The sequence below is a fragment of the Elgaria multicarinata genome, chromosome 4 (assembly GCF_023053635.1).
Source record: "Elgaria multicarinata webbii isolate HBS135686 ecotype San Diego chromosome 4, rElgMul1.1.pri, whole genome shotgun sequence".
In the NCBI taxonomy this organism is placed as follows: domain Eukaryota; kingdom Metazoa; phylum Chordata; class Lepidosauria; order Squamata; family Anguidae; genus Elgaria; species Elgaria multicarinata.
Genome location: NC_086174.1, coordinates 893,234 through 913,373, shown reverse-complemented (window position 1 = coordinate 913,373; position 20,140 = coordinate 893,234). Strand labels below are relative to the sequence as shown.

General features: G+C 57.8%; 1 protein-coding gene across 3 annotated transcripts in view; it reads left to right on the top strand.

Annotated features, from left to right (window-relative positions):
- The window catches only part of DNMT3A (DNA methyltransferase 3 alpha), an 80,581-nt gene extending 64,282 nt beyond the window's left edge, over positions 1-16,299 (top strand). For 2 of the 3 annotated variants that reach the window (XM_063123681.1, XM_063123680.1), the window contains exons 9-23: positions 278-385; positions 957-1,113; positions 1,583-1,732; positions 6,446-6,490; positions 6,967-7,046; positions 7,559-7,671; positions 8,102-8,285; positions 10,018-10,102; positions 10,201-10,346; positions 10,456-10,546; positions 10,946-11,094; positions 11,785-11,921; positions 14,033-14,102; positions 14,626-14,744; positions 15,483-16,299. In XM_063123681.1, coding sequence (XP_062979751.1) covers positions 278-385; positions 957-1,113; positions 1,583-1,732; positions 6,446-6,490; positions 6,967-7,046; positions 7,559-7,671; positions 8,102-8,285; positions 10,018-10,102; positions 10,201-10,346; positions 10,456-10,546; positions 10,946-11,094; positions 11,785-11,921; positions 14,033-14,102; positions 14,626-14,744; positions 15,483-15,624 — 1,776 coding nt within the window. In that variant the 3' untranslated portion in view covers positions 15,625-16,299. The remainder of the gene's footprint in view (positions 1-277; positions 386-956; positions 1,114-1,582; positions 1,733-6,445; positions 6,491-6,966; positions 7,047-7,558; positions 7,672-8,101; positions 8,286-10,017; positions 10,103-10,200; positions 10,347-10,455; positions 10,547-10,945; positions 11,095-11,784; positions 11,922-14,032; positions 14,103-14,625; positions 14,745-15,482) is intronic. The other variant, XM_063123682.1, reaches the window with a different exon arrangement.
- The last annotated feature ends 3,841 nt before the right edge of the window (positions 16,300-20,140 follow it).

Genomic DNA, 20,140 nt, shown 5'->3' with positions numbered 1-20,140 from the left:
CTGCTCCTCCGCCACCTCCATGAGGGAGCAGAACCGGAGGCTCTCTCCTTGCGCCCGGCCCCCAGCGCTGAAAGGGCCTCCTCGCTGTCCCGGGGCCCCCAACGCCGGCCGGGGCTCCGCCTGAGGCGTTTGTGCCACGGCCTGTTCTGTGAGCAACGGCCGGGGCCTGCACCGTGCAGGGGGCTGATGGCAGCCTCCCGTGGCAGCCCACGGCGTGCGTTTGGTGGTGGTGGTGGTGGGGGCTCAGGCTCACGCGCCCCGGCTCTGTCCCCGGCAGGTCTGTGTGGAGAAGCTGCTTCCCCTCAGCTCCTTCTCCAGCGCCTTCCACCAGGCCACGTACAACAAGCAGCCCATGTACCGGAAAGCCATCTACGAGGTGCTGCAGGTAAGTGCTGCCCCGGCCGGCCGGCCGCCTGCCCCCCTCTGCACTGGCTGGTCTGGGGGACGTGAAAGGGCCTTCCCAGCGTGGCTGGCGGGGGAAGGGTCCGCTGTTGGGGGTCAGAGGCCTCCCCCAGGAGACCCACCCTCATGCCAGGCTCATTGGTTCAGGGAATGGGAAGGGATCTAGGCCGGTCAACGGGAAGCAGGTTCGCCACACGCGTACAATAGAAAGGTGCTTTGGAATTGCTCATGAAGCCAAGACAAAAATGAATATATCTGCCCCCCGCCCCCGCCCAATCCCCAGCATCAATGGTCAGTCCAGCCTGGGGTGGGGGTAGGACGCCTCCCTAGACTGACAGAATTCCGCCCCCCCCCCCCCTAGCGCCGCATCTCTAGCTGTGCCGATCCAGAAGAGAGGCCAGACTCCCCCCTCCCTGGCATCACTTGCAGAGGGGTGGGGGTGGGGCGGCACTTTCCTGACCCTGCTGGGCCCAGCGGCATAGGGCCCCCCCCAAACGCTGAGCCCCTCCGTCCCACCCAGCCCCAGAGGCAACCGGACCCTTGTGCCCCCGCAGGTGGCCAGCAGCAGATCAGGCAAGATCATTGTCTCCTGCCCCGAGAACGACGAAAGCGACACGTCCAAAGTGGTGGAGATGCAGAACAAGCAGATGATTGAGTGGGCCCTGGGGGGCTTCCAGCCTTCTGGCCCCAAGGGGCTGGAGCCCCCGGAAGGTAAGCAGTGGCGGAGAGCGCCCCATTGGGTGGCGAAGGCCTTTATTGAGTCTGGCTGGGGGGGGGGAGGAAGGGGGCAATGTGGGACGCTGCTTTTACTCTGAGCCAGGCCCCGCCCCGGCCCATCCAGCCCAGTATGGCCGATGCTCCCTCCCTCTCTGCAGGGTGGCCGGCAGGGGTCTTTCCACGCCCTCTCTGGGGGGGCCCGGGGGGGAGGTCAAGCCTGGGATCTTCTGCAGGCAGGCATGGCAGCCCCTCAGGGGTGGGTCCCAGCCCCCAGGTCCTGCAGGGGACCGAAAGCCCATCCACTTGGCGCTCAGCACGCCGGTGCCCATCATGCTGACGAGGCGGGGGTGGCCCGCGTCCTGCGCAAAGCAGCCGGCGCTTGACTCGCACCCAAGACCCGCCCCTGCCCCTGCCCCCCAGTGTCTCGCTCCGCATTGACGCGCCTTTTTCCTCTGCCGCCCAGAGGAACGCAACCCCTACAAAGAAGTTTACACGGAGATGTGGGTGGAGCCCGAGGCAGCGGCCTACGCCCCCCCGCCGCCAGCCAAAAAGCCCAGGAAAAGCACCGCAGAGAAGCCCAAGGTCAAGGAGATCATCGACGAGCGCACGAGAGGTACGTCTGGGGGGGGCGGCGGCAGGGGGCAGAGGGGGGCCATCTCTCAGCCGTTCCTGTATCCAAGCCACCTTGGGCGAAAGTGGGGAGGGAGCGCGGACTCTAGGCCTTCCCAGCCCTCAACACCCCGCCCCAGAGTGGGCCGTTGGCTCCGCTCGCTGTTTTGGGGGTTCGGTGGGGAGGAAGCCCCTGCGCCCTCCGGTTCATGGCTTTGCTGGGATTCCTGCCACGGTTTGCTCCTCTTCCCGAAAAAGACCCAAGGAGAGCCGGGCGTTGAGGGACCCTAACAGCTCCACTGACACCCCTGACATGGGGAGAGGCAACGAGTGGGGTACCGCAGGGCTCCGTCCTGGGCCCAGGGCTCTTCAATGTTTTTATTAATGATTTGGACGAGGAGGTGCAGGGAACGCTGATCAAATTTGCAGATGACACCAAATTGGGTGGGATAGCTAATACCCTGGAAGACAGAAACAGACTTCAAAGTGATCTTGATAGGCTGGAGTGCTGGGCTGAAAACAACAGGATGAAATTTAATAGGGATAAATGCCAATTTAATAGGGATAAATGCCAAAGGCACAGTTACAAGATGGGGGATACTTGGCTCAGCAATACGACAAGCGAGAAGGATCTTGGAATTCTTGTAGATCACAAGCTGAATATGAGCCAACAGTGCGATATGGCTGCAAGAAAGGCCAATGCTATTTTGGGCTGCATTAATAGAAGTATAGCTTCCAAATCACATGAGGTCCTGGTTCCTCTCTATTCGGCCCTGGTTAGGCCTCATCTAGAGTATTGCGTCCAGTTCTGGGCTCCACAATTCAAGGATGCAGACAAGCTGGAGCGTGTTCAGAGGAGGGCAACCAGGATGATCAGGGGTCTGGAAACAAAGCCCTATGAAGAGAGACTGAAAGAACTGGGCATGTTTAGCCTGGAGAAGAGAAGATGGAGGGGAGACATGATAGCACTCTTCAAATACTTAAAAGGTTGTCACACAGAGGAGGGCCAGGATCTATTCTTGATCCTCCCAGAGTGCAGGACACGGAATAATGGGCTCAAGTTAAAGGAAGCCAGATTCCAGCTGGACATCAGGAAAAACTTCCTGAGTGTTAGAGCAGTACGACAATGGAACCAGTTCCCTAGGGAGGTTGTGGGCTCTCCCACCCTAGAGGCTTTCAAGAGGCAGCTGGACAGCCATCCGTCAGGGATGCTTTAGGGTGGATTCCTGCATTGAGCAGGGGGTTGGACTCGATGGCCTTGTAGGCCCCTTCCAACTCTGCTATTCTATGATTTATTATTATTTATTTATTTTTTATATAGCACCAGCAATGTACATGGTGCTGTACAGAGTAAAACAGTAAATAGCAAGACCCTGCCGCATAGGCTTACATTCTAATAAAATCATAATAAAACAATATGGAGGGGAAGAGAATGCAAACAGGCACTGGGTAGGGTAAACAGGCACTGGGTAGGGTAAAACTAACAGTATAAAGTCAGAACAAAATCAAGTTTTAAAAGCTTTAGGAAAAAGAAAAGTTTTTAGCTGAGCTTTAAAAGCTGCAGTTGAACTTGTAGTTCTGGAAGAGCGTTCCAGGCATAAGGGGCAGCAGAAGAAAATGGACGAAGCCGGGCAAGGGAAGTAGAGACCCTTGGGCAGGCGAGAAACATGGCATCAGAAGAGCGAAGAGCATGAGCGGGGCAATAGTGTGAGATGAGAGAGGAGAGATAGGAAGGAGCTAGACAGTGAAAAGCTTTGTAGGTCAACAGGAGAAGTTTATATTGGATTCTGAAGTGAATTGGAAGGCAGTGAAGAGATTTCAGAAGTGGAGTTACATGGTCAGCGCGGTGAGCCAAGAAGATGATCTTAGCAGCAGAGTGGTGAACAGAAACCAACGGACTGATGTGAGAAGAAGGAAGGCCAGTGAGAAGAAGGTTGCAGTAGTTCAACCGAGAAATAACCAATGCATGAACAAGAGTCTTGGCAGAAGAGACAGACAAAAATGATCGAATCCTGGCAATATTATACAGGAAAAAACGACAGGATTTAGCTACTGCCTCAATATGAGGAATAAAGGAGAGCGAGGAATCAAATATAAAGCCAAGACTACAAGCTTCCTTGACTGGAGTAAGTGTAACATCATTGACAGTAAGAGAGAATGAGAGATGAGGAGAAGGTTTAGGAGGAAAAACAAGCAATTCAGTCTTTGCCATGTTAAGTTTCAAGCGACGATGAAGCAACCAAGCTGAGATATCTGAAAGACATGCCAAGATACGATCGTGAACATCAGGAGAAAGATCCGGAGATGAAAGATATAATTGTGTATCATCGGCATACAGATGATATTGGAGGCCATGAGATTGAATAAGATTACCCAAGGGCAACATGTATAAAGAAAACAACAACGGACCAAGCACCGAGCCTTACGGAACCCCTACTGAAAGGGGAAAAGAAGAAGACGAGCTGCCATTAGCCAACACGCTGAAAGAGCGACCCGCTAGATAGGAGGCAAACCAGTTATAGACAGAGCCACAAAATCCAAGGTCATGAAGGGAATCTAAAAGAAGATCATGATCAACCGTGTCAAAGGCTGCAGTTAGATCAAGGAGAATAAGAACGGAATAATGGCCTTTAGACTTGGCAGTAAGGAGATCGTTGGTGATCTTAGTAAGGGCTGTTTCAGTGGAATGCAAAGGACAGAATCCAGATTGAAAAGGATCCAGAGCAGAGTTACTAGAAAGAAAATCAAGACAACGAGAGTAGACCACACGCTCCAGGATCTTTGAAACAAACGTCAACAAAGAGACAGGTTGGTAGTTAGACAGAGATAGCCTATCAAGAGTAGGTTTCTTGAGAATAGAAGAGACTGTAGCGTGTTTAAAAGCAGAAGGAAATGAACCAGAGGACAGAGAAAGATTAATAATATGAAGCAAGGAAGGGAGGATAGCAGGGATAAGATTAATAAAGACGCGAGAAGGAATCGGATCACGAGAACAAGTGGAAGGCTTTGAAGAGCGCAGTATTGTAGACAGTTCATCAGCTGAGACCGAAGGAAACGCAGAGAAATTTGCAGATGGAACTGACAGATGAGGAACAGGAACTGGACGAGGAGCAGAGCTGGCCAGATCAGAGCGAATAGTTTGGATTTTAGCATTGAAAAAAGAGGCAAAGTTATTAGCAGACAGAGAGGCGGGAAGAGATGGTGGATTAGGCTTCAGAAGAGAATTGAAGGACACAAAGAGCCGCTGAGGATGCCTAGCATTTGACTGGATCAACATTGAGTAATACTGCTGTTTGGCCAATGAAATGGCAGAAGAGAAAGAGGAGAGTACAAATTTGTAATGGACAAAGTCCACCCAGTCCCTGGTTCTACGCCAAAGGCGTTCAGCTGCCCGGGAACAAGAGCGAAGGTAGCGGAGGAAAGAGATGAGCCACAGTTGGGGTTGAGAAGGGCGAACTATCCGAGTTGTAGATGGAGCAAGATTATCAAGAGTTGAAGATAAGGAGGAATTAAAGAAGGAGACAGCTGAGTCCAGGGAGACAGCCGAAAAGACAGAAGGAAGAGAAGAGGCTAGAGACTGAGAAAAAGCCTCATAATTGATAGATTGCAAGTCACGACAAGAGCGAGAAGCGGGACGTGAAGGAGGAGGAATATGAGTAATATTGAAAGAAACTAGATGATGATCTGACAAGGGAAAGTCAGCAGTAGAAAAGTCCGAAACAGAGCAATTCTGAGGGAGAACAAGATCCAAACAGTGTTCAAGGGAATGTGTGGGTACATCAGACCAAAGCTTAAGATCATAAGAGGAAGATAATGAGTGAAATCGTAGAGCTGCAGCGTCTTGAGGGTCATCCACATGGATATTGAAGTCACCCAAGATAAGAGTAGGACAGTTATCAGAGAGGAAAAAGGACAGCCACGAATCAAAATCAGAGATAAATTTTGAGGACGAGCCTGGGGGGCGGTACAGAACTGCAATCCGCAGTCGCAGTGGAGCGAAGAGCCTCACCACATATGCCTCAAAGGAGGAGAAACAATGTGAAGGTGGAATGGAAAGAGGCTGGAACTGGCACAGACTAGATAATAAACGACCCACACCACCACCCCGACCCTCTGGGCGACTGGTGCGAGATTCTATGACCGGCTCTCTTGCTGCAACCCAAGGAGCCCCACCCACTCTTTGGGGGCAGCGCTAGCCCTGGCCTGAGCCCTCCGCAGGGCCTCCCCCCCCTCGCCTTCTCCTGCCGTGGCTTGGTGGCCCCACAGCCCACCTCATCCCTTTGGCTTCTCTTCCCCCTCTGCTGGGCTGGGGGCTCGAGCCTTGGCTTCTGTTCCTCCTCCCCCACCCCCCATGGGGGCCCCCATTGAAAAGACGCGGGCAGCGCTCCGCAGGGGAAGGCAGCCTGCCTGGTGCTCTGTTCTGTGGGTGGCTGTAAGCCCGCCCCCCCCCCCCCCCCGGCTCCTTCCCCTCCGGTAGGCTGGGCTCCGTAGGAAAGCGGCAAACAACCAGCAAGCCGGAAGAGGCGCAAGCGAGCCGGCCTGTCCCTCGTGCGGCTGCCCCGCCTGGCCTTTTGCCCAGGGACCAGGCCTGTTCAGCTGGCCCCCGCCCCGGCCGTGCCCGTGAGTCCCTGGTTCTCCCGCGAGGCTGAGGATCCCCCCGCCGCCTTCCCGTTACGCGCCCCCCCTACTCACCGCCCGCCTTCTTTTGCCTTCGCAGAGCGTCTTGTTTATGAGGTTCGGCAGAAGTGCAGGAACATCGAAGGTGGGTGCGAGCGAGCGAGCGTGCGAGCAGACGCGTGTCTCTGCTGCGCCTCCCCTGCGTCGGGGTCTGTGTGCGGCCAGTCGGTCCGGTGGGCTCCTCCCCGGTCCAGGCTGCCTCAGGGCTCCCAAGGTGTCCGCCTTCGGCTCAGCCGCAGCGGCGGCGGCAGCTACACGCCGGCCATGAGCACGCGGACCCAGAGGCCGCCTGGCGCTGTGCCCGTTACCCACTTGGGAGGGTCTCTTGTGCCATCCCCTGCAGCTGCCGGCTCCGACCTGCCTCAGCCGAAGGGGCCAGGATGATCCACGTCCAGTGAGCCTGGTGCTGGGCGTGTTTTGGAAGAGGGGGACGTTTCTGATAGGTACAGTGGCGGTGGGGGAGAGCGGGGACGTTGGCAAGGCTGGGAGCGGAGAGGGCAGCGCCCGCCCCTCCCATGCGCCGCTTGTAACGCCGCCGCCGCCGCCTCCTCCTCACCCCAGATATCTGCATCTCCTGCGGGAGCCTCAACGTCACCCTGGAACACCCGCTCTTCATCGGAGGCATGTGCCAAAACTGCAAGGTAAGGAAGGAAGGAAGGAAGGAGGTTGGGGGAGGGAGGCAGAAGGGCCACCACTGAAAAGGCCCAGCAGGGGGAAGCCAAGGCTGCTGCCGGGGAGGGGCCGTACCTCAGTGGTAGAGGCCCTGCTTTGCTCTCTCCCCGGCAGCATCTCCAGGTAGGGCTGGGAAAACTCCAGCCTGAAGCCCTCGAGGGAGAGCTGCTGCTGCCAGCCAGCGCCAACAGCACTGGGCCAGATGGACCCAGGGCCGTCCACATGAGGCAGCTGCCTATGCTGCCCCGTGCCCAGGGAGCCGCGTGTGGCCACGGCAGGGCGAGGTCCCAGGCCGGCCTCTGCTCTCGAGCCGTGCAGCGGCCTTGGCGAAGGCGCCGGCTCTTGGGTCCACACACCTGGCAGGTGGAGGCTTCTGTTGTGCAGCCCTCTCCCATGAGCCGGCTGGGAAGGGAGGGGGCACCGGGCTCTGGCGCTGCCGGAAAGGCCCCCCCCTCACTCCCTGTCTGTCCCCCCCCCCCAGAACTGCTTCCTGGAATGTGCCTACCAGTACGACGACGACGGCTACCAGTCCTACTGTACCATCTGCTGCGGTGGCCGGGAGGTGCTCATGTGTGGCAACAACAACTGTTGCAGGTGAGCCTGGGGATGGGGGCAGCTCAGAAGGAGGGGAGGGCCTGTTTAAGGCCAAGGGCCTCCTGTGAGCCCCCTCGGCTTTCTTGCCTCCAGGAGAGACGGGCGGGGGCCCTGCCGGAGAGCCCACCGGGAGAGGGGCGGGGGCCGTCGCTGGGGTTCCTGCTCAGGGGAACTCGGGTTCAGGAAGGGGCACCCTGGGATCCTGGAGGCAGTTGAGCAGGCCGGCCAAGAGCAGGACCGGGAAGAGACGTCCACCAGCAGATGGGAGCCCAGGGGCCCTTGACCTGGCAGGGCTCTCGGCCTGCCAGCCGGCTGGCGCCTTGTGGAACCACCACCGCTCCCCGGCGCGTTCTAGAGGGGTCAGGGCCGTCCCCACCCCGTGCCAGCGCCCGCTCTGGCCCTCGCCTGGAACCTTTCGCTCCGCCGGCAGGTGCTTCTGCGTGGAGTGCGTGGACTTGCTGGTGGGCCCCGGTGCGGCTCAGGCGGCCATCAAGGAGGATCCCTGGAACTGCTACATGTGCGGCCACAAGGGCGTCTACGGCCTGCTCCGGCGGCGGGAAGACTGGCCCTCGCGCCTCCAGATGTTCTTCGCCAACAACCACGACCAGGAGTTTGTGAGTTCCGTGGGGAGGCCGAGGGGGCCCTGGAGGCCGGGGAAAGCGGGGCGGAAAGGCGGCGCTTCCACAGCATCCTGGCATCGTAGCGTCGGGAGGGGCCTCTAAGGCCATCGAGCCCAGCCCCCTGGTCAGTGCAGGAATTTTTATCGATTGATTGATTGATTGATTACATTTCTATACCGCCCAATAGCCGGAGCTCTCTGGGCGGTTCACAAAAATTAAAACCATTCATAGTATAAAACAACAGTATAAAACCATAATATAAAATACAATATAAAAGCTCAACCAGATAAAAACAGCAGCAATGCAAAATTACAAATTTAAAACACCATGTTAAAGTGTATTTATAGATTGTTAAAATGTTGGGAGAATAAAAACCTGGCGTCTGAAAGCATATAATATAGGTGCCAAGCGAACCTCCTCAGGGAGCTCATTCCACAGCCGGGGTGCCACAGCAGAGAAGGCCCTCCTCCTAGTAGCCACCTGCCTCACTTCCTTTGGCAGGGGCTCACGGAGAAGGACCCCTGTAGATGATCTTAAGGTCCGGGTAGGTACATATGGGAGGAGGCGTTCCTTCAGATAACCTGGCCCCAAGCCGTTTAGGGCTTTAAATGTTAATACCAGCACTTTGAATCGGGCCCGGACCTGGACTGGCAGCCAATGAAGCTGGAAAAGGACTGGCGTGATGTGATCTCACCAGCCAGTCCCTGTTAGTAAACGGGCTGCCCTGTTTTGTACCAGCTGAAGCTTCCGGACCGTTTTCAAAGGCAGCCCCACGTATAACGCATTGCAGTAATCCAAGTGAGAGGTTATCAGAGCATGGATCACTGTAGCTAGGCTATCACTGTCCAGATAAGGGCGCAGTTGGTATATCAGCCTAAGCTGCTAAAAGGTGCTCTTTGCCACTGAGTTCACCTGTCAACTCCAGTGACAGTTCTGGATCCAAGAGCACCCCCAAACTATGGACCCGATCCTTTAGGGAGAGTGCAACCCCGTCCAGGACAGGGCAAACATCACCTCGCCGGACAGATGAACCACCCGCTAACAGTACCTCCGTCTTGTCTGGATTGAGTCTCAGTTTGTTAGCCCTCATCCAGTCCATTACCGTGCCCAGGCACTGGTTCAGAACAGCCACTGCCTCACCTGGGTTTGATGAAAAGGAGAGGTAGAGCTGGGTATCATCCGCATATTGATGACACCTCAGTCCACATTTCCGGATAACCTCCCCCAGCGGCTTCATGTATATGTTAAACAGCATAGGGGATAAAATAGAGCCCTGTGGAACCCCATGGCTTAGGAGCCACAGCACAGAGCAATAATCCCCCAGCACCACCTTCTGGAATCGGCCATCCAAGTAGGAGCGGAACCACTGCAACGCAGTACCTCCAACTCCCAGCTCAGACAACCTATCCAGAAGGATACCATGGTCGATGGTATCGAAGGCCGCTGAGAGGTCCAGGAGAACCAACAGGGTCGCACTCCCCCTGTCTCTCTCCCGACAGAGGTCATCCCACAGGGCGACCAAGGCACCTCCTCTGGGCTGGGCCGGGGCCGGGGGTGCTTCCCGAAAGCTCCCTGCCTTAAACAGGGCTGTGGGATCCGGGCTGCCGCTGAGCGCCCTCCCCTGGGAAGCTCCTGCCCCGTGACGGGTCTTGGGTCAGCCTGGGCTCCAGCTGCCTCACGCTGCTGCTGCTGCTGCTGACGCCGACGCCGCTCTGTCTTTCTCCAGGACCCCCCGAAGGTGTACCCTCCAGTTCCTGCTGAGAAGAGGAAGCCCATCCGAGTGCTCTCGCTTTTTGACGGCATTGCCACAGGTGGGCGCGGCCCCCTTCCCGAGGTGCTGCCGGGGTGGGGGACGCTGCCGTGGCCGTGGCCGTGGCCGTGACGCTTCCTGTCCCCCCCTCCGCCGCAGGTCTGCTGGTGCTGAAGGACTTGGGCATCCAGGTGGATCGTTACATCGCCTCGGAGGTGTGCGAAGATTCCATCACCGTGGGGATGGTCCGGCATCAGGGCAAGATCATGTATGTTGGGGACGTCCGCAACGTCACCCAGAAACACGTACGTGGAGCTCTGCGGTGGGGGGCTCCCTCTCCCTTCGGGCCGCTGAGGCTGCTGGTCCAGCCCCCCGGCCCTCGCCCCTGACGGCCGCGTCTCCTCCGTGTCGCAGATCCAGGAGTGGGGGCCCTTTGACCTGGTGATTGGCGGAAGCCCCTGCAACGACCTCTCCATCGTCAACCCTGCCAGGAAGGGCCTTTATGGTAGGTGGCGCCCTCTGCCCCTGCTCCTGGGGCCCGCCAGAGTCCCACCATCTGCCAGCCGGGTCTTTCCGCTGGGCCAGGGCTTGGAAACCCCCACCCCCACCCCCGCCAACAAGGAACAGGGGCTGGGGAAGGGGCGCAGCCCTTTTGTCACTCCTTTGGCCTCCCTGAGCAGGGGGCACGCGGAAGGGCTCCTCCACACCCTGGATGGAAAGAGCAAAGGTTTTCATTCACCCTTTCGCACGGAAGGGAAGCAACGCCCGTTCCGCGCGGCCCTTCGCTGCCGCGTCCTGCGAGCCGGCGGGCCTCCCGCGGTTGCTACGAGGCAGCGGAGGGCCCGTGCCTGGGGTCCCGCTCGCAAAGTACCCACCTCTCCCTGCCTTTGCTTTCCCAACCCAGAGGGCACGGGGCGCCTCTTCTTTGAGTTCTACCGTCTCCTGCACGAGGCCCGGCCCAAGGAGGGAGACGAGCGGCCCTTCTTCTGGCTTTTTGAAAACGTGGTGGCCATGGGCGTCAGTGACAAAAGAGACATCTCTCGCTTCCTAGAGGTGAGGTGAGGTGAGGTGAGGGCTCTGCCCCTAGCCAGCCCTCCGAATGTCTCTGGGTAGGAGAGCCAGCCGTGCGTGCCGAGGGGGAGGCCGTTTCGCCGAAGGGGCCGCGGCCGTCGGGGTGGGCTGGGCTGGCGCAAAGCAACAGGCGCTGGGAACCCACGCCCGCCCTCGAGCCCTGCGCCCCTGCTCTCCCTGGCCGTGCCAGGCGCTGGAACTGTGGCAGAGGCTGCCTGGGCCCCGGGCGAATTCAACATGTCTTTGGGTTTCTAACGGAAGGCAGACTGTTCATGTAAGGGCTGAGTCAGAGGCAACAGAATTGTCAAAGATTCGATGGGACTGTTCTCTTCCAAAAGCTCTGCGCTATTCCTATCCCTTCCCGTCATCCTCGCTGGACTTGGGGTGCTTTGAGGCGAGGGTGGTCAGGGCAGAGGGTCGGTGTGCAGCAGTTGCCCCATGGAGCCGGGAGGGGGGACTCCAGCTCCTGCCCCGCTCCGCTCCCTAAGGGACCAGGGTGGTCAGGGCTGGAGCAGTGGGGCAGGCAGACAGCGGAGCATGGGGAGGAAATCTCTGAGTGTTGGTGGGCAAGGCTGAGAGGCCGGCGGGCCCCCTGGAGTGGGGGGCAGGAGGCCGCCCCCGTGCGCTGCCCGGCCCCGTGACTTTCCCTGCCTTCCCCTTTCCTGCCTGCAGTCCAACCCAGTGATGATCGATGCCAAAGAAGTCTCCGCAGCGCACAGAGCCCGGTATTTCTGGGGCAACCTTCCCGGAATGAACAGGTTGGTCAGAAGCCTGGTCCAGCCACACAGACACCGGTGGCCAACAGATAAGTCAGTGTCTGTGGTGCTAAAAGAAACCCACCCCCCACCCCCGTCTCCACATGTTGGCGTTTTGCTAAGATCTTTTTATTTTGCTGTGCTTTGGGGGGTGGGTTGATTTTTCTTCCCCTTCTGATTTTGGTTTGGACTCTCAGGGTGCTTCCAGATGAAGCCTTTATTGTCCGGGAATTGGGTAAGCGACCTGTTCTGGATGGGGTTGCACTCCCTCCGGAGGAGCAGATGCGTAGCTTGGGACTACTCCTAGATCCGTCCTCGTCACTGGAAGCCCAGGAGGACTCCATGGCCTGGAGTACTTGGGGTCAGCTACGGCTGATCTGCCAGCTACGGCCTTTCCTGGACAGGGACAACCTAGCCACAGCTGTGCATGCCCTGGCAACTTCCCAATTAGACTACTGCAGTGCACTCTACGTGGGGCTGCCCTTGAAGACGACTCGGAAGTTGCAGCTAATGCAACATGCAGCAGCTAGACTGCTGACTGGTATATTTCACAGAGACCACATAACACCGGTCTTAAAGGAATTGCACTGGCTGCCTGTACACTTCCAGTCAGAATTCAAGGTGTTGGTAAATAACGTTTCAAGCCCTAAACAGCTTGGGACCTCGATCGATACCTGAGGAAGCGCCTCTCCCTATATCTGCCTGCCCGAGACTTGAGATCTGTTAAAGGAGCCCTCCTCTGTGTCCCACCAACATGAGACATACGCTGTGGTGGGACGTGGGAGAGGGCCTTCTCCGTGGTGGCACCCCGGCTGTGGAATGCCCTCCCCTTGGAGGCCCGACTTGCGCCGGCACTGGCTTCATTTCGGCGCCAAGTTAAGACATGGCTTTTTAACAAAGCCTTTGATGGCTAAACTCACCAAGCCTGTACATTGTTTTAATTGGTGTTATTGTTTCTAATTTCTATACTGGTTTTAGCTTATTAATGGTTTAACTTGTTTTTAGCAGTATATATTTATTGTTCTATATTGTTTGCATAATTCCATCTGTACGCTACCCTGAGATCCTCATGATATAAGGCGGGATACAAATGTCTTAATAAATGAATGAATAAATTGTCCAACCACCCTGACACATTCACCGTTGTAATGGGGGTTCCAGAGGATGTTGTCTTCCATGTGTAGCCCCTTCTTGTGTTTCCATAGAATCATAGAGTAGCAGAGTTGGAAGGGGCCCACAAGGCCATCAAGTCCCCTGCTCAATGCAGGAATCCACCTTAAAGCATCCCGACAGATGCTTGTCCAGCTGCCTCTTGAAGGCCTCTAGTGTGGGAGAGCCCACAACTCCCCTAGGTAACTGGTTTCATTGTCGTACTGCTCTAACAGTCAGGGAGCTTTTCCTGATGTCCAGCTGGAATCTGGCTTCATTTAACTTGAGCCTGTTATTCCGTGTCCTGCACTCTGGGAGGATCGAGAAGAGATCCTGGCCCTCCTCTGTGGGACAACCTTTCAAGTATTTGAAGAGCTCTATCCTGTCTCCCCTCCATCTTCTCTTCTCCAGGCTAAACATGCCCAGTTCTTTCAGTCTCTCTTCAGAGGGCTTTTCCCACAACTTCTTCCGTCTTTTTTTCTTACCAGGAAAAAAAAAACCTTGTTAAGGAGGGGAAAGGGGGAAGAGATGCACGAGGGCTTTTGGTCACGCTAGGAGCCGCCCACCTGGAAGCGCCCTCTGTTTCTGTGTCTGTTTCAATGAATGCTTTGCTCTGAATTGTTCTGTTGGTTTTAAAGGGAGGTCTGGTAGCCTGTCTTTGGGGCCCTCCAGAGCTGAAGGTGGGAGAGAGAGATTTTCATGAATATGACTTGGGAGGGAAGGGGCGGGGGGAGATTTCCTGGCTCCTGCACAAAATCCTCAAATCCACCTTTGCTCCTTCGGCACTGAGGAATGCCACCCAAGCAGCCTTTGCCACAAGTGGCCTTTTCTGTGTCAAATAATAACGCACAAAAAAGTTAAAAGTCGATCTGAGTTGCCAGCGTTCCCTGTGCATGTATGCGTTCAGAGTGGACTTGCAGGGCGAGGAGCCGTGAATCTCTGTGCAAACCAATTGGGGAGTGGGGGAGTTGGGGTTCCGGGCATCCCTGTCAGGTGACCTGTCGTTTCCCCTCCAGGCCACTGGCGTCAACTGTGAACGATAAGTTGGAACTGCAGGAATGTCTGGAGCATGGCAGGATAGCCAAGGTGAGCGTCAGCAGCCAGGCAGCGTGCGGGCTTTGGGGCAGGAAGGGGGAGGTCTGTGGGTCTCCCTAGGACAGTCTTGGGAAGAGGGCCGTGCTCAGAATCCCAGAGCCAACTCAGGAGTAAGCAGAGGGGCCAATTTCCCTGGGCAGTGGCAAGAGTTCATAGAATCGTAGTAGCGCTGGAAGGGGTCTCTAAGGCCATCTAGTCCAACCCCCTGTTCCATGCAGGCATCCACCCAGTGCAGGAATTGCCCCCCCCCTTTCCTATTGCTTAGCAAGAAGTAAGACTGGGAAGAGAGGGTTTTCGCCTTGGGGAAGCCCCCTCCTGCCCCCCCCAACAACCGCCACCACCCAGTAATAGAGACTGCTCCCCAAGAAAGGGGGCCCGCAGGGGGTGAAGCCAAGTGCCGGGTGGGAGCTGGAAGGAGGATCTTACCTGCTTCATGGGGTGAGACTGGGGTGAGGGGGGGGCTGCGGACACCCCCTGACCGTGGGCCTCTGTCCTGGTTGCCTCCCCTGTCCAGTTCAGCAAGGTCCGCACCATCACCACTCGCTCCAACTCCATCAAGCAAGGCAAAGACCAACACTTCCCCGTCTTCATGAATGAGAAAGAAGACATCCTCTGGTGCACCGAGATGGAGAGGTGGGAGCGGCTCTCGCCTAGTCCGGAGAGCGGGCCTGGGCAGCAAGCGGGCGGGGGGGCAGCCCTCCTCGGGGGGGGTCCCTGCAGACCGCTGGGGTGTCCTGCGCCTGTGCTGGGTGATGAGGCGCCCCCCCTGGGACTCAAGGGGGGGCGGTTTCCTGCCACCGATTCCCCTCGGGCCGGCATGCCCATCACCCTGGCTTGTGCCAGCTCTTTGCTTTCCATGGGGACTCGGTTTGCGCCCCCCTGCTGTGAGCACAACACAGTCTCCCTCCCCTCTCCAACGGTCCTCACCACGGCAACCCCCCCCCCCCGCCCACCAATTTTCTCAGGGCCGGAGTCTGCCGTGGCTTTCTCCATCCACGGGTGCTTTTCTGCCCTCTCGGGCCTCGTAGCGGCTGCTGTGACCTTCCCTCCTGGGGGGTCTCTTAGTCAAGGGGTTCAGTCCAAGCCCGGTTCTGCCTCCCCTCCTCTCTCAAGTCCTTCCAGAGGCTGGCTCCCAGGAGGCCCTCCCGCCCAGTCCAGGGGCCCTATTGCCTCCCACGGCGGTCACCTGGCCTCAGCCCCCCCCCTGCCCCCCCGCCCTGCCACAGCCATCTTGCTGCATGCATCAGGGTCCCCATTGGCACCCGTCAAGCCAGGCCTCCGATAACCCGTGGCCAAAGACCCCACCACCCACCTCATGGGGGGCCTGCAGCCGCCGGGGTTGACCGGCCCTCTCCCTTCCTTTGCCCACAGGGTCTTTGGCTTCCCCGTCCACTACACGGACGTGTCCAACATGAGCCGCCTGGCGAGGCAGAGACTGCTGGGCCGCTCCTGGAGTGTGCCGGTGATCCGCCACCTCTTCGCCCCCCTGAAGGAGTACTTTGCCTGCGTTTAAAGAGACGCCGCACCCACGGAACTGGCGAAGCGGAGGAGGAGTCTCAAACACAACCACCCCCAGGAACAGAAGCGAAGTGGCACCAGAGCGGAGGAGGTGGCTGGTGGGCGAGAGGGAGGGAGAGGGCCGCCCGCCACGGGTGCCGGCTCCCGTCGCCCAGGTCTCCCCCCGTCCTCCCCCCAGATTGAACCGCCCTAATCCAGCCGACCGGTCCCACTTTCTGTTGGTAACCCTTTCATTTCCGGCTCTTTCTGGATGGGTTTACCTGTTAGTTTGGTTTCTGCCTCTCCCCCGCGACGCGGGCGCGTCCGCTGGCACCACCGCAGCAGAGGGCGTTCCAGCTGAGCCCAAAGCGGAGCGGGTCTTGGGGCGCCGACGCCCCTGCTCAGTTAGGAGCACAAAGCAACCGAGGGCGGGGGGGGCGGGGCGCAGGCTCCTTGCCTCGTCAGCCAGCGCCATTCCTGGGCCGCGCGCAAGCTGGGAAGCCCCCCGGCCCTGCCTGGTCCCCTCAAAGCCACACACTTTTCTATAGTATTCGGGTGCCTACCACACGGGAGACCTTGACCAGCCCAGCTCCTACAGCCGCTCTTACCTCTTGTTTACAGTTTATATATATATGTGAGCGTTACGCCAGAGAAATGTCTCTATATAAAAGGTACTGTTACTACTGTACAACTGACTTTCAAAATGGTGCTTCTACAACAGCAGCGGGTGGGGCTGACGGCAGCTTTCCTGGTGCTTCACGTGCCAGCCTGCAGGAGGAGGGGGGAGCGATTGCACCCCCTTCTCACAACGGGTGGGCGGGCGGCAGAGCCAGGCACCCCCCCGATCTCCACCCTGGGTGTCATGCAATAATGCTTTTCTTTCCGAAAAGGCAGCCCCCTCCCCCTCCGGCCAGGGGCTCTGGCCTCACGCGGAGGGGCCGCCCCGCCCCCCTGCAGAGCTCCAAACAGCGGCCCTAACGTAAGTGGTGCTTTCCTGCGGCTGGCGCTTCCTGGGGGTCCTCCCTGGGCTCCCCCCACCCGGCTTGCAGACCGGGAGGTGGGCCGTGTCCGTACCCAGCAGCGCTCATCGTGGTCATCTCCAAGCTCTCTGGCCGCAGTGTCCTTCATGCGGTCTTTAGGTCTGCTCCTTTTCTCCATTTCTGCCCCGTGAATTACAGATGCAGCTACAAGGTATCCATGGGGGTAGGGAGAGGGGGGGAGCCCCCCTTGCCCTGCAGTAGCGCCCCCATCTCATTCCTCTGTGATCTCCTGGGGTGTTTGTGGGTCACCACCGGCTGCCTCCCTTCTGGCCCACCCTTGCCCCGGTTGGTGGCGGATGTGAACCGTGGACTCCCTGTTTTGCTTGACGGGGCTCTGGCTGTGCTGCCCGTGCTGTCGCCCCCCACCCCACCCACACCCTTGAAAGGGCCAGGGATGGGGCGGCAGTTCTCACGTGAGGAGTGCCTCCCCCGTGCGAAGTCTGTCTGCGGAGGCCATGCTTCCCCAGGGCAGACCTCGGCAATTGTGTGCACTTTACTCCTTCGGGCGATGGCGTCCGTGGCCTCGGCCCGCGAGACTGTGATGCGTGAGGTGGAAGGGACAGCGGCTGGGCTCCGGCCCCTCCGCAGCGCATGGCCCCGGGGCGGCCGCTCCCTCCGGCTGCGGGCCTGCCCCCACAGGGTCCTAGGCCCTTGGTGCTAATTGGGACATGGGAAGGGGTCCCCAGAAACCAACTCCGTGCCTCAGCCACGCCCCCGTCGCTGCCTCCACAGGGGACACCCTCTCCCCTCGGCTCCCGTCTTCCCTGTGTCCATGGTGCTCTCGGAGGCAGCGGGGCAGACGCTGAGGCAACATTCAGGAGCCAGGGCGGGGGCGGCCTGTGGAAGCCAGGGGGCCTCCCCCCTCCCTCCCTCCCTCCCTCCCCCCACCCCCACTCCCCCGCACAGCCCCAGTTGCAGCTGGCAGGGAGGGTCTCTGTGGAAGGCTGCTGGTCTCGGTGCTAACTCTTTGGGGAGTTGGGGGGCAGGCAGGTGGCGCCTCCCCCCACTTCCCTCCTAACTGTGAAGGGTCTCTCTGGGGCCTCGCTCAGGGCCAGATGGGGAAGGGAGTGTGGTGGAGGACTCTGGACGGGGCCGTCCGGCAAGACATGCCCCCCGTCCCACCCTGGCTGGCCTCCGTGGCAGGCGGTCTCCCTGGCCGCCCACTCTTCCTCTGCCCCCCATGGTGGCTGGTTCAGCGGTTGCCTGTCAGTTGGTGCAAAATTCTCCCCGGGGGACCTTCCCCTCCCACTTTGCAGGATTCCCAGCCTCCCCCCTCCCCCAACCCACGCCACAGAGGTGCGGGAGAGAGTTCCCCTCTGGGCTTCTTCTAGTCTGTTTTCACTGGTGCTAAATGGGGAATGAGCGGCCTGCTCCAGCAGTGACCTGCTGCCCTTCGGGGCTTTCCACCCAGGGCCACTTGAGCCCAGGGGCTGGCTGAGGGAGAGGCCGGGGGGCTGCCCTAAGCTCCAGCCCTTCTTATCCCTATGCTTTGGAGTAGAGCCTGCGGGGTAAATGGGTGGGTGGGTGGGTGGGGGGACGGGACCCCCTTGTCTCCCCGGATCCACCTTTGGTTTAGCCACGTCATTCCCTAGAAGTTTGGATCCAGCAGCAAAGTGCTTCGCTGGATCTGTCGTCTCCTGTTGGGGCTGCCAGGCAGGGACTCTTTCTGCGCAGCCCCCTTCAAAGAACCCCATAGAGCAGCCCCCCTGCCCCATTTCCCTCCCCAAACTGGAAGTGGCCTCAGGAATGGCGCCTGTCTGTTTTGTCTTTCAAATGTCCACCCGATGTTCTTGGCTTGGGCCTGTATTGCTGCCTGCCACAGACACCACCGGCTTCCCCCAGGGAGGTGGGGGGGGGGGAAGGAAGAGGGGCCCCGACTCGACTCGGACCTCATCTTCTTATGACGTGCCCTCTGTCACGCTGCACAGCCCTAGACTGAAAAGCAGAGCCCCCACCCCCAGACCCCCCCTCCAGACCCCCTGGCCTAAATTCCTTTGGCAACTGCAGAGGGACGAGGTGACAACCAAGGTGCTAAACCGTTTTATTACAGATCTCTATTGTTAACTTAAGTCTGCTGTCTGGACAATGACTGTTTTTGTTTTCTTGTAGTGGAGTTTAAAAGAGCTCTATTATTTTACTCTTATATATTATTATTAAAAGAAAGGCATTTTAACTTTGTACTTGAAACCTAAAGAAAAGATTTCATGTGTTTTAGCCTAGACATTGAAGTAGCTGAGACGCTTTACTGTTTGTGGGAAATCATGTATTCATGCTGAAGAATAAACGCTGTCCGGATCCTGGGAAGAGCTCGGCCCGGTTCCCTGCGCTCCAGCCGCCTCTCACCTGACATTCCACGCAGCTCGACCCAGACGTCCTGCCTTCCCCTCCCGCCCTCCCCTGCCCCCCCAGATTCCATGCTCCCCAGCCCTTGCTTTTATTTTGCTTCTCTAGGATGATTTGGGGATGCTCCATCCTTTCAGCCGCCTTTTTTTTTTTAGGGTTGCTTCTATATTTATTGACAAATAAATAATGTACATTTCAAAGTATGGTTCTGCTGTGCCAGGGGTGGGACGGGGGAGCACCAGCTCGCCCACCCCCCTTGGCAGGGCTGTTGTATCTCCGTGTAAGTATTGCTCGTGACATAGCTGTTTTATAAACTAATTAAAAGGTCAATGGTGCAGCAAATGTTAGAAAGTCTGTCCGTTCTGCCTCCATCCCGTCCTTTGCATTTTTCTTTTGTGCCCAGAACACGCGACTAAGGAAGGCTCCTTGCTGATGTACTTGTGCTGGAGAACACTTGAATAAATGTTCTGTTTTGTGCAAAAAGAAAAGAGAAAGGAGGGTCTCTGCCGTCATGTGCTTTTTGTACCCCTCTTGCTCCCGAGTGTTTCCAAGGCAGTGCTGGTGGTGCTCACGTTACGATCGGGAGGCCGGGGGTGCGTCCGGACGGGGCTTTTGTTCCGCCATTCGCAGAGTTTTACAGGGGATCAGACGACCGCGTCTTCCAGTCCCTGCCCTCCCCGTGCTTTCCCACTGCTTCTTCGGTCTTTTCTCTTAATACAGAAAATGCGTTAAGAAAAGACGGAATTGCTGCACGTGGCCCGTCCTATGGTTGGCACCGGGGCGGGGGGCCGGCTCCGTCTGGAAGCAGCCCAAGCTGCGTAAGCTGGGCAGCCCACCCACAGTCCACACTTTGAGGTCTGCTAAGGAAAAGTTTGTGTGACACACAGGGGAAGTTGCACGCTCTCGCAAAGCTAGGAGGCTTTCAAGCATCTTGCTTTCCAGTGTTTTCAGTGTAAATCGGTGCTTTTCCTTCTGTGGAGAATTCCACTTCCAGAGAATGCTACATTTGCATATCGGCTGGTGAGCAAACGCGCGCAGGCCAGCGAACGACTGTTAAAACTCTGTCCAAAAAGGTTCTAGTTGTCACAACATGCACTTATTACTATGTTGATATCAAAAGGGTATAATTAATACAGCACAACAAAAAGG